Genomic DNA, 17,705 nt, shown 5'->3' on the forward strand with positions numbered 1-17,705 from the left:
CATGCTCCTTAGTATCCAGTTTAATATATCTTTTTTTCTAGAACACATCTACCGAGTACCATCATCTAGCTTGATCTCACACATTGTGCAAATGAGAGTGGCATTCAGTGATACAGAATCATCACAGAAAAGCCAAGGCTGGAAAGAACCTTGAAAGATCCTCTGGTGCAATCTTTTGTGGAAAAAGGAGACTGGATGAGATAGTCTAGCACCCTGTCCAGTAGTGTCTTGAAAACCTCCAGCAATGCAGACTCCACCATAGAATCATTTAGGTTGGAAAAGACCTTTAAGATCATCAAGTCCAACTGTTCACCCAGCACTGCCAAGTCCACCACTACACCATGCCTCTAAGCACCACACCTACACGTCTTTTAATACCTCCAGGGATGGTGACTCAATCACTTCCCTGGGCAGCCTGTTCCAGAGCTTGACAACCCTTCTGGTGAAGAATTTTTTCCTAGTATTCCAACCTAAATCTCCTGTGGCGCAAGTTGAGGCTGTTTCCTCTCGTCTTTTTGCTTATTACTTGGGAGAAGAGGCTGACACCCACCTCGCTACAACCTTCTTTCAGGTAGTTGTAGAGCGTGCGAAGGTCCCCCTGAACCCCATTCAGCCACTTCTCCCAAGGCTTTTGCTCTAGACTCTTCACCAGCTTCACTGCCCTTCTCTGGGCACACTCATGTTCCTGTAGAGGTTGTTCCAGTGAACAATTGTTCTTTCTTAAATTGCAATGCGATCTCCCCCAGTGCAACTTGTTCCCATTGCCCCATGCTTTCTCAATGTGGCTTCTGGTGAAAAGAGAGCCTCTGTCCTCTTTATAGCCACCGTTTAAATATTGGAATACTGTGATGAGATTCCCCCAAGGCTTCTCTTCTCCAGAGAGAAAAAGACCTAACTCCTTTAGTCTTTTTCCTCATAGGGCAGTTTATCCACCCCTTTGGTCATCTTCATGGCCCTCCTTTGGATCTTCTCTAGTCTGTCCATGTCTGTCTTGAACTGTGGCAATCAGAACTACACACAGGACTCCAAGTGCAGCCTGACAAGGGCTGAGTAGAGTGGGATGATCACATCGCTGTCTCTGATAACAATGCCCCTGAGGATGCAGCCCAGGATCCAATTTGCCTTCATTGCTGCAGCAGCTGGCTGCTGACTCCTGTTCAGCCGGTTGTCCACCAGGACCCCTATGTCCCTTTCAGCAAGGTTGCTCGCCAGTCATACTGATACCCCAGCCTGTACAGGGCTCTTTGGTTACGTCACCCTAGCTGCAGGCCTCTGCATTTGTCTTTGTTAAAGCTCAAACAGCTCTTGCTAGCCCACTCTTCCAGTCTGTCCAGGTCCCTCTGATGTGTCCACCTCACCACTCAGTTTAGTGTTATCATCAATTCCATCATCTGGATCATTTTGGAAGATCTCAAATGTTAAAGGTTTTCCAGACAGTGGGAGATCAGGCATTTATCAATTACATCTTATATAGCATGACAATGCATACTGAGGCATGCTTTACATACACAAAGATTTATGTGCTGGGCATACATCAAGTTCAAAGGGAAAAACAAAGCAGACAAAGTGACCAGCCAGGAAGAAAAGTTGTGGGGTCTCCAGAACACCCTTCTCTGGTTCTCTAACACAGCAGGTGACAAAAATAATGATGCTTTCTCACCATGCTTTTTCACTAGATGCATTTCATCAGGACCCACTCTTACATGTTTCCATTTGGGACACTATTAGAGCTGGCTGGGGCAAGCTTTGATCAAAGCACACCTTGCACACTGACTAAGCTGCCAAGCTTTGTGCTTGTGTTTTATTAGGTAATACTTATCAGCTATTTAAATTACTTATATACTTCCTCATTCACTAAGTCTTTTTTTTTTTCCCTTTAATATAAAGTGAAATTTGCAACCCCAATGGCGTCAGGGAGGAGAACAGGGGATTCTCACAATGACAGTAATTGCTTCCATAAGAAAAACAATGTGACAGCAATATCAGAGTTTGCAGGCCACAAGAGTAACCGCACAAGAATAAGGGAAAAATACTGGCACAGCAGCTTATGTGAAAGGCTACAGAGCTGCCAGCAAAAGACAGACTAGAATTAAAGAAAAGGCCCTTAGTACTACAAGGATTACAGCAGTTAAGGTAGTCTGCAACAAAATTGATTTTTATGATAGCTTATCAATTAATTAATTTCTCATTTATGTTCAGTTAGAAAATTGACCAAAATGATTCTCTGCAAATTAAAGTATTCAACCTCCCTCATAAATCTGCTGTCCACATCTGCGCTGAATAAGCTCAATGGTGTGGACTTAAACCGCTAGTCTTACCAAGATGTAAGGAGCAAAAAAGGAAAAAAAAGGTAAGAAATATGAGAGCATTTATTAATTCTTTCAACCACAGTAGTCTCTCTGTAACCACTGACACTAAGCTTGAGACACTCAAAAAGTATTAAGTCTTTTTCTGTGGTGGTACTGAGCATTTTTCTTAGTTCCAAATACTGATTTTACTCTCTGAATTCCTTTCTGATTTGGCCTAACAAAATTCACACTACACAACAAAAATTCAATTAACAACACTAGTTAGACTCTTAAGGTCACTTTGCAACAGGCCATTCCCGATTTGCTCACTGTTTCATTGAACAAGTTTCATTGAACATTGAATTAAGGTTAAAAAAAAAAAAAACAACCATCATTGCCAGATCTATCCCAAGCAACAATTCTTCCCTGGTACAACATCACAATACAACAAGAATGGGATTTTTTTCTTTCACATGGGAGAATAACCAATAGAATTCATCTCAAACTAAGTCCTCCTATTTTTAGATGAACTCTGAATACCTGTTAAACCAGATTCATAGATGTGAAAATCCTCAGAAGTCAAGTCCTAGTGAGAAGGAAGGCAGTGATACAGAAGATAAAGCTGGAGTCCCCTGAATCTAAGTAACTTTCACACTTCAGTATAATCTCTCAAACGAGAAATAAAAAATAACTGGACTTTCTGCACTGACCTGACGAAGGTTGATGTAAACTGCGTTCTGAAGAAACTCAGAGGCTTCCATGCTCCTTTTCTGTATTGCAAGGACTCTCACTGCCTTCACGCAGGCTTCCAGTTCAATGACACCAGCATTCTTGTACTTGAAGAGGGAGAAAATTAAAATAATATTGAACTATTGCACCTGTTAGATTTGATAACTATTTCTGCTCAACACATAGATCAACTGTCACATCTTCCAAACCCAGCAATTCCTTAACGCTAGTGACTATACTGCTAAATTATAAACACATGCCCAACTGAAAATTAAGGCATCATGTAAAACGTCATCATGCAAAACAATGTTTTTCAGCCTCTTCACTCACTCTTCTTATTTTGAGACACAGCACAGCTTCATCTGAGAGTTCAGACAAGGAGAAAAGTTGGAAATTAGTACCATTTTGGATAACTTCATATATATGGTAGGTGTGGGTGGCGTGTCTGCAACAAAGAAATAAATTCTACTTTCACAGTGTAATGGGTATGTAAGCAAAAAAGGTCACTTCTACAGTAATTCACCACCACCTAAATCTGTTCTATCATGATAAAAGAATTGATTTTGCCTTTTCTACTTAGTACAAAATACACTATATAGCACAGGAAGCTGTAGCAACACAGCTTTAGTTAGACTGCATCAATTTTCTCTTTAGTTAAAACAGTATCACTGACAAGAGAATTACAAACCATTCTGAGTTTTCTAGTATCTATTTACAAAACATTTTCTGTAAATGACTTCCAGTTATTTAGCTTAAGAAAAGCAGAGACAATGTAGATGTGTATTGATTTGTTTGAGCTCAGACAGCAAACAGGCAATTTTCTAGACACACAATCTGATCAAGTTATTCCCTGAAACAATATCGTTATTGGCTATTTGAGTTTGCCTGTCTCCTGCTGAAGTTAAGCTTTGTTCAGGTATTTATCATGTTTGAAATCCAATGAGGGAAATAAAGCTCAGAAAAAAATTCAAGAGTTACTCCACCAAAGCAGTTACATATTCCTCTCCTGCGCATTTATATGAGTAAAAACAAACCACTGGAGATGGAATCCATTTTAGAAGACATTACAAAAGTTTCTTAAGCTCAGTGGTAACACAAAAAATACACAGAAAGTGCTGATTCCTTAGCACTAGAGCTAAGAGTTACTCTGTCTGTAGGTCTTAAACACACAAAAGCTAATTATGCTTGTCTTGAACAGTTACAGACCAGTCCCAAGACTTAGCTCTTCGTCATTTGCAGGTGAAGCTGCAGTGAAGCATAGTTGCTATTTGCTAAGTGCATGATGTCTGTTATTATAATCAAAACATAAATATTCTGCCCTAAGTCCAACAAAGTCCAATAATTTTATGCTTCTAAAAGAAATCATACTCTTTCTAGATGAGTAACTTACTCTTAAGGTAACAAAAAGGTTGAATGCGTACTTCAGAATAATTATTATACTGATGGTTCCAAATTTATCCAAAACTATCCCCAAAACCATCACCTTTCATTGCTCCTGATCCTAAATTAACTTGTGCACAGTTTATCTTGTGTCATTTGGAGAGTCTCCTTTCAATGCAGACATGGAATGCCACATGATACTGACATAGCTTAGTCTAAAAATACTTTCAATATCAAACAAGAGAGATAACTTGAAATTAAGAAGTGGATAAAGCATAATAACTACTCTGCAATACAATTATACTTATCTTTAATGCTGATGTGGATACCGAGCCACTTGTCACAGTACAAAATATTTTTTTTTCCGCTTCCTATTACAAATGCAAACATTAAGCTACCTTACTATCTTATGGTCTGAGCTTTTACACAAAAAAAAAAACCTAAAAAAATGCCACCATTGAGCTGAAAACTGTTTTATTTTTTAAAATCCTCTTTTAAGAATTTTTGTCCTTCATATTTCCTCCATGACTCCCCAGCTCTCTGCATGTTCTAAATATTAGCCTCCCTGAACAGTCCTGTAAAATGATATCCATCATCAGCAACCTCTTCATAAACTCCTGAATTCCCCCAGAGATCATTCCAGCAGGCACAATAAACAACCATTCAGCTTATACAACTCATAAAAGCATCTCTGGAGCTTATAATGTACCTATTAAAGGACCATAAACATACATAATAGTTAACCATCTGCAAATAACTAACACTTCTGTTTAGAATGCTTTAAAGATATAAGACAATTAATCCAAAACCTCCAGCTATAGCAGGCACAGTAAACACTTTACTCAGCACATTGCTGGTTTAGGTGGTGTATTTGACCAAAGTTCTGAGATTCCCAGACTCTAAACAAAGCACTTAGTTCAATAGTATAAATTATTCCTATTTCTTCCATTAGAATATGTTTTACAAACTTTACTGCACATGCTTTAGAAGATCTTCTGAAATCAAAACCACAGCAGTTCATTATTCACAAGAATTCCACTGAATTTTCTTAAAAATAAGTAGGATTACCTTGCCATAGTAAGAAATGGCTTCTTTATATTTATCTATGATGTCTTCAGGACTAAGGCAATTCTTGGCACGTCCTATCTCAGCACTGGTGTCTGCATTTATACCATTTGAAGTCAGTGCACCTAGAACAGAACAGGGTAAGAAATAAACAGAAGGAAATCTAGCAAATACTAAATATCTAAGACAAAAAATAGGATATGCTGTAGGTTTGACTAAAGCATATACAAAGAACACTTGCCCTGCCTAGAAAGAAATCATGTCCTACCAAGAAAACACTAGTTCTGTTTTACTACACTATTTTAAACAGTACAAATTAAAAATGGATTCAATCATGAACGAACAAACAGGAAATAGTATCTCACTTAGTAAAAAATATATATATATATTCATAGTCCTTCACACTTTTCTGAATATTTAGACTATGTATAAAATATTGGATTGCTAAAATTAGATTATGGCCACATCTGAATATGTAGGTTTAATTTTTGTATTATTCCTTGTTCTATTTAAAAATTTTATTTCTAAAGCACACCTATGAAAATAATGTGCAATTTTTTTATAAACTCAGTATTAGAACAGTGACTTTCTCCATTTGAAACGAACACTTCTCTTCCCTATGTCTGATCGCAGAAAACCAAAGGCCATCAAATCTGAGCCTTCCACATAAAAAAAATAGTTACCTGAGGCTCAGACAAAACAGTAAAGAAGTTGCTTTTCTTATATAAGAAGGAAGGTTAGAGACAGAAAGAGTCTTTAGATACAAAAAGGGATAAGAATCTGAAATAAAAGACAAGGAAATCTTGGATACTGCAAAGAACATGAAAATTTTATTTCTTGAATTTAATTTTACTGCAGAATTAACAAAATAACATTGCAAACATACATGAAAGGTTTGACAAGGCTCTATACTTTTTTACTTAATCTGTAGGATTATAAAGTAATTTATTTCTCCAAGAGGTTTCTCTACTAAGAAATTCTTTGTGTTTCAGAGCTGGACCTAACTCTTAAAAAGACAGTTAAAGACTACTGTGAAAGATACTTTCTACTCCCTTTATATATTTTAAAACACGTTATTTTACATGCTGAAGTGCTAAAGCAAATTTTTTAATATGTTAATCAACCTTAAAGAATCATATCAAGCACCTCTGTAGATTAACACTTTAGGGTTTTATTAAGTGCAAAATCTTTGTTAGTGGTGATTGGAAGTGTACCATGACACTACAAGACTACATGTGACTATTCAGGTTTGTCAGTTAAAAAATATTTTTAAACCCTCACTAGTTATGAGAAGACACAGTCTTGATTAGAATTTACAGGGCCACAATAATGGATCTACATAATTTATTTTGTGCCAGTTACCCTTCAATCTCTTTGCTTCCTCAAGATTTATAGCCAACAACTGAAGCATCAGGAATCAGTACTAGTTTTGGCAAGTGGCAGTAACTAACTATACAAATGCAAAATGTATGCAAGTAATGAAAGAAAATACTTTGGAAACATGCACGAAAATAATGTACCTGGATCAATGAGAACTTCTTGTGCCCCTAAAAGGAGGAACAAAAATGATTTTTTTTCAGCCTTAAATATAGCCAACAAAATATATTTTATAACATCAGGCTTGAACAAAATTATGTTTTATTAGAATCATTGCTATTTTGAAGGACTACCAATTATAATTCAAGTAGTCACCATGTTAATCTGTTTGTTAAAAAAAAAGTAAAAAAAAAAAAATCACATAAACTTGCAATGAATTCTGAGACACATCAAGAATTGAAGAATTTTCAGTCTATAATTTAAAGCCATATCCTTTTTCTCTCTTTTTCTTTATCCTTGTTTTAGTTACCAAGTTTCCATCACCATCTAGTTACTATATTTCAGTATCAAATCCTATAGTACTTAGATCTTCTTGTGGGAGCTCATTTAATCTACACAATACTCCAAAACAACATTTTCAAGTATTTTTATCCCCTTCCATTGTCCTTAGTTTCACTCCATCAAATTTTCTGAATAATTGAGTCATGCCAACCCAACAAGCCAGACTCTCAAAATAGTTGCCAAGAGTATTGCGAAGTTGAATTATCAGATATATAACACCATGGCAATAAAATAGTCAAGACCAAGGCTTTAGGACTCAAGAACAATTGCTTTATGAGCAAGACAGGACCCTCCCCTTCAGTTCATTTGCTCAGACTGCTGACTAGTGAAGTAGAATATCAAACAGATACTCCAACACTTCACTCAGGTGTCCTAATTCTGCTTGGGGAAAGAGGAAGGTCAGGTGACAGTATTACCAACTCAGCACTTTAAACACGTAACACACAATAAAAGAACCCAAAACAGCTATTAAACTAAACATAAAGTAAGCTACACTCAGCTTATTCAACACAGCCAGGTTCCTGGCCAACAGGAATTAAGCAACTCAGAATCTTTTACACTGAAGGCTGCAGAGATTAATCCAGCCATTTAAGGGGGGACAGCCTAAAGCTCTTCCCCTACAAATAAAAGGTTTTAGGAACGTGAGAAGAAAGCAGACGCCACATTTTTTTGAGTAGCCAGGCCCTGTGCTATAGCCTAAAATGCCAAATGGTGAAAAATCAGGAGATCCAAGAGAAAGATGTTTCTCTTGACTGGGTCCGGGTATACAGGCAGTACCAAGAAACCCCATCCTGTCAAGGCTGACATACAGGCACAAGAAGAGGAGCAATACCAGGCACATCAGGAAGCAATAAAAGTAGCTCTCACACCTATATGCCTCAAAAGTAGGCACGAATTGAATGTCAGATCCAAGTATGGCATTTCTTGACTTGCAGAAAATTTGGAAACCTCTTGTTTCTGGCCTTATCCTACAGAAAGATACACTAGCATTTGTTCCCCAGATTACATACTGTCCTCACAAAATTAATCAGAACAAAGCAGATTATAAACAAAGGTGCAGTTTGAAAAGATTTTAAATGAAAGGCACTGCAAAGTTAAAAAAAGGTATTGAAAAGGAACTTTCAGAAAATCTTGTAGGAAAAAGACATCACAACAATAGCTGTTAGGCTAGACAGAGTTCAGCTGTTCAGAACTCGAAACATTAAGAGATCATAACTAGAGTTAGGGAACAGCATCTAATGGACCATGAAGTAACATTTTCATCTATAAGGACTGACAAAAAAAACTGTAAATGCATTTTCTTCACATGGAAGTCCTTTGGAAAATTTTGTCATATGAACTAAAACATTTTTAAAATACAACCACACTAACAAGTTTGCTAACAGGACTTTGAATTACAAGACAACTTATATAGAGAAGCAGCAATAATTTACCCAAAATACATTTTATTCAAGTATTCCGATAGCTGTTACTTACTTATTACCTTCTTCAGTAACAAAGAGTACCCATTACAAACAAACAGATCGCAACATCTACTATTAAATATTCATTTAAAAGTGAGTAAATATGTGAAATTATACTAACAGCCAACATAAAATGCACTCTTAGGTCGTGGCACCCACTGCACAGATTTTAATGACTAGATATTACACAAAAAATTAGTATTGTCTCCTGAAATAAGGTAATTTTACTATCACAATTACCTGGTGTTGACATACAGTTTGTAATGAAGATAATACAAAGCACCTATTTACTAGATTGTGACTTATAGACAAATAAAGGATGAGTGGTTGGTGTTTTTAGATGAAGGAATTCATTTTGATCACATTTCTCACAGGAGTACTTAACACCAGCACTTAAACCCAGCTTCTGTTTGGTTTCAGCACTTTGTAAGAACCTGAGTATATAAACAGAAACGCTGCGCTTGGTTAGACCAAAGGCCTGTCTAGCTTATAATAATCAATACATTTTTCTTTCACTACCCTAGCCAGCCTCTCCTGGAAGCCATAGAGACTTTCAGGAGCCTTAAGACTGTATGTCAACTGTTAGGTTATTTGATTAAAGGCTCATGTCCACAAACACAAAGGTGCACAGAGGAACAGTAACTATCAGCTGAACCCCAATAACCTAATCACGGCCAACAGAGCTGTCCTGGAGTGAAATCCATCCAGATCATTTAACATGAGCAGCTCTCTGGATCACCTTACAGACAGACTGGGGGGGTGGGGGGTGGGGGGTGTACTGTCTACAGGGATGTGGGGCTCATTATAGTGAAAGAACATCTCAGGATTGCACAAGATTTCTTATGAGATGTATAGGGGACAAATTAAAGACAAGGAAAAGGAGGGATCAAGGCAGTTTAGGGAACAAGCATGGAAAAATAGACGGATAAGGGGTACTTAGACCTAAACGCACTCCAACAACTGGAATAGGGCTCTGGGTCTTAGAGGCTTGTAGGTCCCGGTGCCAGTAACTGGTGCAATCCAGCAGGCAGCTACTGGATAGACTGATTAAAGCCAGCTACTGGATGGATTCACGCTAACAGGCTTTCATCCTGATCAGCCAGAGAGGGGAGCAGGACCAGGCTGTTACCGCTGTCTGTGTTCATACGAGCGCTGTGTTTTCTGTCTGTATATACACTGTGTGTACGCGCCTGTACACCTGTTAGGAACGCATGCTCAGTCTCACGACTGGCTGGACCTGGGGACATGGAGTTGCAGCAGCCTTGACTCCTATCACACTACCAGATCTGATAACTCCTAATGCCAAGGAGTTCCACGTCATACCTATATATTGGATAAAGAATAATTCTTTTAATTTGCTTTTCCACCTGCTAGTTCTATTTGATGTCCTCCAATTCTTCCACCGGAAGAAACACTGAACCTCTGATCCCTATCTATCCTCTTCCACAAAGTTCACCATCTTACAGAGCTTTCCTTTATTTCTCCTCAATCATCTCCTTTGCAAAACTGATGAGTCCTATGCTATTCAGTTATACTTTGTACAGAGACCATACCAAGATCATCTTCGTCGACAATCTGCAACCTCCTTCCAGTAGAAAAATGTGAGATAGGGAATATGAGCACCCTTTTGAGATGGAAAACTGAAACTGCATACAATATTCCAGATGCAGGTGAACCACATAATTAATGATATTTTCTATTTTTTCTCTCTATTACTCCCCTAATAATTTCTAAAGTACTGGCAGACCGTGTCTCAAAGAATGTCTATCATATCAATGTTAATACAATCTTCATATTAGTTATGCAATCTGAGAGTTTAGAAAAAGTATACTAAATCTTAAAAATTATGTTGGTTCATTGATATTTAGTTAACCAAATCTATTTATTGAGTGTTCATGTTAGAATAGCAGATCCCCTCTGAATAAATATATTTAACTTACTCTTAATATGCACAGCTCTGCCACATCAGATCTAGCTTATGAATACTGTCTGCATCTCCTCCAGCAAAATTCAAGCTAATGCAGACACTATTAACAATCAGATGAAGAGATCCAAAGCTTTGCAACTCTCTGCGAAGCACACATCAACGTTAACACCAAAACAATAGGAGAGTCATTAACATAAAAATCTTAAAAATAAATACAGTTCTCCCCTCCCACCCCCCTCCCTCCAGTTTATCCTGTCATCAGTACAATTTCACAGTTAGGAAGCCTAGAGGACGTTTCCAGATGTTCAGTGGTGGCAAACAGAATTCACATTAAATCCTGTCCTTACCTGGTCTGTGCCTGTTGCCTGCCTCAGCAGAAAGAGAACCTCCTTGTGCTCTGCGAGATCCAACTTTACCTCCAGTACCACCTGGATAATGATAGATGACTGATGCTGAGCATAAACCCTCAAGAGCAGCTGTAGAGAAAAAAGCCAATGCATTAGTAGAGATACTTGCAACAAGTATCACATAGTAAAATCTATTTATACAAACATAAAATATGCCTCAAATTGGAGACCTAGTGATAGTGGTCACGGAAGAGCCAGAGATACTCAACGTCCTTTTTATCTCTGTTTTCACTGGTAAAGTTTACCCTCAAACCTCCCAGGTCCCCAAGCTTACTACTAAGATCTGTAGGAGTACGCAATAGCCACAGTAGAGGAAGACAGATATATGAAACAATTAATTCAATTGGATGAAAACCCACAAAACCAGGTAAGATGAATCCATGGATGCCAGGAGAGCTGGCCAATGTGAGGCCACTTATCACCTCCAACAGGTCATGCCAACTGCAGAAGGTTTCTAATGACCAGACAAAGGGAAACATCAAGTACCAGGAGTCTACAGGCAGATCAACATCAGCTCCCTGGAAAGGCTATGAAGAACTTCTAGAAGCCATTTCCAAGCACATGAAGGACAAGGTGACTGGGAACAGCACAAATTGATTTACCAAGAATAAATCAGTCCTTGGCAACCTCACTGCCTCCTACGAAGAGATCATTAGCTCAGTGGACAAAGAAACAACAGTGGATGTTGTTTATTTTAACTATCACAAGACCTTTGGACATGGTCTCCCTTGGCATGCTTATAGCCAATTTGAGAAAATTTGGATAGCTGGCCTATGAAGTAGGTGGAAAATAGGCTAGACAGCCAGGCTCAAAGGATTGTGATCAGCAGTACAAAGTCCAAATGGTTGCCCGTTAACTGGTGGTATCCATTGGGGATGAATACTGGGCACAATACCCTAGTGTCTTCATTAATAGCCTAGATGATTACATAGAGCACTCCCAGAAAAATCCTGAATGATACCAAATTGGGGGGAACAGTAGGGCAGGCCTTCAATGCAGAGACATCTTGACAGGCTTGGAGATACCGGTCAACAGGAGCCTCACACGCATTTCAAGCAAGGCTCATGCATCTCATATGGGATATGCCTATGCAGCCTGGGAGCTGACTGGCTGGAAAGCAGCTTTGCAGAAAAGGACCTGGGAGTCCTGGATGAACAAGTTCACAGCAGTTAGTAGTGGGCCCTTGCAACAAAAGTGGCCAACTGCATACTGGGCTGTAACAGCCACAGTGTAGCCAGCAAGTGAAGTGATTATTCCCCTCAATTCTACACCTGAGAGACCACATTTGGAGCAACGCAACAAGTTCAAGTGAGGAAAAAGAGTGAACGACCACCCAAAAGTCTCCCTGAAAGATGATTCTAGAAGACTCCGCCTCAAGCTCCACCTAAACCCCGCCTATTATGAATATGATAATTAGATGTTGAAATTACATGAGTATGTACGTAAAGCTTATGTAACCTCTCACAAAAACTGTATAAATTACCTGACTTTTCACTGAAAACTTTGGAGCTAGTTTGTCCAGTGCGAACCAGCTAGCTCCCCAAGGTTGCACAAAATAAATACCTTTGCTGCTTAAAGACAAAATTCATCTCTGAGCAGTTACTCTGTGCTGTTTTGGAATCAGCATCTACTTTTACCCTCCCTAGTACTAGAAAGACATTAACATACCGAAGCAAGTCCGGTGGAAGGCCATCAAAATTGTCAGGGGGCTGGAGCCCATGACATCAGAAGCAGAGCGAACTGGGTTTATTCAGCCTTAATGAAAAGGCTAAGAGGAGATCTTACTGCTGTCTTTAAACACCCAGTGGGAAGGTACAGAAGAGATGGAGTCAGATACTTCTCAGAGGCGCAGTGATTGGATGAGGGTCAACACAACTTCTGTTTTAATGTAGGAATAATATACACTTTGTTGTTGAGTGTTTTCATACTACAAGCAGCAAAATGTTACAACAGTTTGCTCAAAGATTGTAGAACTTCCATCCTTAAATGCACCTAAAACTCAGCTGAACAGGTCCCTGAGCAACCTGATTTAACTGGATGTGATATGAGCAGATCAGGCTTTGGGACCTCCAGAGGTCACTTCCAATCCAAATTATGCTATGAGTCTGTAAGTATAATTTGGTAGTCCAACAGATGGGCTTTAAAATATTTTCATGCTCTGCACATCGAGAAAAGTTCTCCTTTCCTGCTTGAAGAATCTTGAGCCATTTAACCTTTTGTAAGAGCAGAAGGAAAGAAGGTCAGAAGGTGTTAAGGCTTTCATAATATGTAACCCACAGAGCCATTAGGAAGCTAAATGGATTTTCACGCAGAATGAGAAAGCTAAAAGCAGACCTAGAGACAGCAATTGCCCTGAAAGTGCCTGAAATTGACAAGCAGAAATTGTGCTCAAAGATCACCTGTATATCCAATAAATAGAAAAAAGCAGGAATGAAAAAAGAAAAGGATGAAGGAAAAGGCAGGGGTGAAAAGTGAAGCTTAGGACCTAATGTGAAAGGAAGTTAAGCCAGCTTAAGTTAAACACTTGTGGCTTTGGTAGAAGTAAAGAGAAAAATCTTTCCCTAACAGTCCATAGTAGATATTCTCAGGAAAGATTTTTTTTTAAGCATCTGCATAATCCACCAAAAAACAAAACAAATATTTTCCAAAGAATCATTAATAAGTCAGATACAGACTTACATGTTTTACTACAGTAAACATATTTCATGCTGCAGGTTTTCTTAAACACATTTCTTTATCATGTTTTACTAACAAATTTTTATTTCAACTTCATTTTTAGGCACACCTGATACTCATATTTTGGTCACCGAAATCATTCCTACTTTTCACAATACAGGAGAGTTACAGAAGATAGTTTGATTTACTTGGCTTTAGTAACTAATTATTTGATTCACTGTCACCACTTATTCCTACCTCCAAGCCACAGAAAGTCATTCACAGACCGCAGAAGTTCCACCGCCATATGATAATGCACCAAGGAATCTTGTAACATTCCAGCTTGTAAACACAGGTCACCAACATGTTTCCGCATCCGGCCTTGACAACGCTTCTTATAGTGTCTGTAAAATAAAAGGTACAATTTACAGTTATTTACAGGAAACTCTTTATTTGAGGTAATAACCACCTAAAGTGAATTTTCTTTCCTCCTTAATAGTAGATCAACATTTACTTTCTTTTTCTTGAGCAACATCCAGTATGAATTGTAAGCAGCATAATATGCAAAAGTAAAAGAACCAACAATTTGAGGATATATTGAAAAAAAGCAATGTGTCATTTGTTTTGGCTACATAGCATTTATTCAGATAAAGTGACAAAGTTGAAAGACTGCACCTCAGAGCACTTTAATAGCCTTGCCACAAATTAAATACAACAGAGTTGTAGAATTGCTCAGGTTGGAAGGGACCTCAAAAGATCATCTGGTCCAAGTTTTCATGGGAAAGGCAGCCTAGATGAGATTATCTAGCACTCTGTCCAGTCACATCTTGAAAACCTCCAAAGCAAGGTTCTTCTAGTCCTCAATAGGTATTTGGCTGCCTTTCCACAGCTGACAGGCTGCTTTTTTGCTTTTAGGTACAAGTACAACCAAAGCTCATTGTTAGCCCACGGTAGTCTCTTGTTCTGCCTTCTTCCTTTCCCTCAGCCGGGAATGGACTGTTCTTGTGCTTCCAGGAGACTGTTCTTGAATAAATCCCAGCACTCACAAGCTCCTCTGCCCTCCATGGATATTTTCCATGGAATCCCTCGCATCAGGGCTCTGAGCCTATAGAACTTAGCTCTTCTAAAATGCAGGGTCTTTGTCCTGCTACTGGTCTTCAGTGTGCTCAGCAACATCTTAAACTCCACAATGTTGTCACTGTATTTGAGGCTACCATCAGCAGTTATGCTGTCAAGAAAAGTCTTCTTGGTGAGCAGTAAATCTAGCACTGCTCTGTTCCTAGTCAGCAGCTCCAGCATCTATAGCAGGAAGCAGTCCTCAATGCATTCCAGGAAACTGATGGACAACTTGCACACCACTGTGCTGCTATCCCAACAAATGTCCAAGTGATTGAAGTCACGCATAAGGAGCAGGTTCTGTTGGCCTGAGGCTTCCTTAAGCAGCCAAAGTAAATTTCATCAGCCTTGCCATCCTGACTGGGAGCTTGGTAACAGATACCTGACGTAAGATGTCCCCTGGTGATGATCCCTCTAGTCTTGATCCAAAGACATTTGACAGAACTTTCATTGTCTCCATAGCTCAACTCCATACATTCAAATTTCTCTTTCACATGAAGTACAACTCTATCCCCTCTTCTTCCCCTTCCATATTTCTGAAAGTGCTCGTAGCCATCCACTGTGGTCTTCCAGTCATGTCAGTATTTCTGCCACATTTCTGTGGTTCCTATAACATCATAACTCTCAAACTGGGCATAAAGCTCCAGTTCCTCCTTTTTGTTACCCAGACTACCTGCATTGGTAGACATGCACTCAAGGTGGCTAAACTTAGGATTCCTGCCTTTGGAGAGAGTTGGGGAGCATTCCTAACTACTCTCACAGCGCACTCATCTGTTCTGTTGCACCTGAATATGCAGGTGTCACAGTTTTGAACACTACCACCACAAGTTAGTTTAAAGCACGATTCATGAAGTCAGCCAATCTGCTAGCGAACATTCCTCTGCTGCTTGTAGGTACAGGTAAATCCTCTCTCTCCCCAAAAGGCTGTATTCATCAAAAATCTATCTGTGATCATTGAAACCAAAACCCTGGTGACAACATCAGTCACAAAGCAGGTATTGATCTGCATGATGCACCGACTTCTGCCTACAGCCCTAGCTCTGACTGGCAAGACAGAGAACAAAATCACTTGTACACCTATCCTTTTCACTTGTGCTCCCAGGGCTCTGCAGTCCTGCTTGACCTTGCCCAGGTTTTGCTTTGTCATTGGTGCCCAAAGGGAAAAGTAGTAGGGTACAGTAGTTGGCGATTTTAACCAACTGCAGCAGTCATCTCTGTGTGACATCCCAGATCTTGGCTGCTGGCAAGCAGCAAACCTCCCTTGACGGTATACCAGGCTGGCAGACAGGTGCCTCAGTACCTCTCAACAGTCACACATTACTAGCACTTGCTGTGTCCTTTGCAGCTTTTCCTGTGTGCTGCTGGTGGGGCTTCTCCCTGTGAATTTTGCTTATGAGTTTTGTCCACTGCCAAGGCTTCATGTCTGTTGCTGGTTGGTACATAACAGGCAGGGGACTGAAACGATAGCCTGTTCCTATTGGTCATAAGAGACCATGGTACCTCCTGCTCCAAGGCTGTCAGCTCGCTATTGAAGCTCCTTGTCCAGTAGTGTCTGGAGGTCAGTGCCACAGGGCCCTAGTACTTCATGCGAAGTCTCAAATAACACTATTTCTTGTTCATCCTCCCTAATACAGCATAACCTGCTAATTTCCTCCTCCAGCTCCTCCACCCACTGCCTGAGTGATCCCACCTGAGCACAGCTGGCACTTCCACGCAGGAGGCAGGGGTGCAACCCCCCACCTGTCCAACAGCTGCTCTGGCTGGGTGGCTGCCCTCCACTCAACGCCGGCTTGCCTGGCAAACCGTCTGCCGCAGAGCGCAGCCCTTGTCTGCTCTCTACCACCAAGCGTTTGACAACCTCAAAGCACTGCCTATCAGCCCTTCTCAGTCACTGGAGACATCAAGGTGCTGGGTAGAGTAGCACAGCCACCAGCTAGCTGGGGTGACTGTCGGGGCAGCGTGCTAAGCCCGCGGCTACGCAAAGCAAGCAGCGGCAGAGCACACCGCCCTTCCCGCGCCAGCCGCTGGCCCCGCCCCCCCCTGCGCGCTGCCCGCGCCGCTCCCCTCAGCGCGCGCCCTGCCGGCACGCCCCGCCTGCCGCGCGCCTGGCGGCCGCCGCTGCCCCAACGCTGTTCGCCGCCGCTTCCCGCGCTGTGAGCGGGGCCAGGCGGCACCGCCCTGCTCCGCCCGCTCTCCGGTGGTGGCAGCCGCCGCCTGGGCCCGCTCCGCGCACGGCCCACGAGCGGCGGCTCAGGAGCTTCCTCACAAGCCTCGCACTCCTCTCGGCGCGCTGCTGCTGCTGCCAGCGTTGACTTCCCACGGTTTGTGAAAAGTTGCTGATATTCGTGAAGAAATACTATCTTTTCAGTAATGTCATGGTCCTGAAACGGGTACATTTTTCTTTTAAAAGGTTGAGCAGTGAAAGACCACTATCATTTAAGGCAAGAACCGTCAAGAGTTTCTTTTGCCACTTTTTTTTTTTTTTTAAGATATTAAAATAAATGGTGAAGATCTTTCCTTTCGCAGACAAATAGCCAAATCCAATGAAGTCCTACTGAAAATATTGAACACTTTGGTACCACTGAAAAGGCAATGTGGGCACAAATCCATATGATAAAGGCACTATCCTTAAAATGTATTTATTTTTAGTAAGTTGCAACTGAAGAAATACAACAGATGAAAAGTAAGACCCACTACACTTTCGAAGCACTTAAGTCACAGTTCAGAACAATGCTGCTTTCCTCAGCCCGTCAGCAATTCTCCTGTTCTCCGTTCTGCAAAAGTAGACCCTAGCAAG

General features: G+C 40.4%; 1 protein-coding gene across 11 annotated transcripts in view; it reads right to left on the reverse strand.

Annotated features, from left to right (window-relative positions):
• TRAPPC9 (trafficking protein particle complex subunit 9) overlaps window positions 1-17,705 on the reverse strand; it is a gene marked incomplete at its 5' end in the record, with an annotated part of 509,504 nt that overhangs the window by 481,217 nt on the left and 10,582 nt on the right. For 10 of the 11 annotated variants that reach the window (XM_080377732.1, XM_080377736.1, XM_080377741.1 and 7 more), the window contains 5 exons: window positions 2,999-3,124; window positions 5,466-5,587; window positions 6,983-7,009; window positions 11,078-11,206; window positions 14,051-14,196. In XM_080377732.1, coding sequence (XP_080233858.1) covers window positions 2,999-3,124; window positions 5,466-5,587; window positions 6,983-7,009; window positions 11,078-11,206; window positions 14,051-14,196 — 550 coding nt within the window. The remainder of the gene's footprint in view (window positions 1-2,998; window positions 3,125-5,465; window positions 5,588-6,982; window positions 7,010-11,077; window positions 11,207-14,050; window positions 14,197-17,705) is intronic. The other variant, XM_080377735.1, reaches the window with a different exon arrangement.

The sequence above is a fragment of the Falco punctatus genome (assembly GCF_963210335.1).
Source record: "Falco punctatus genome assembly, chromosome: 3".
Lineage (NCBI taxonomy): Eukaryota > Metazoa > Chordata > Aves > Falconiformes > Falconidae > Falco > Falco punctatus.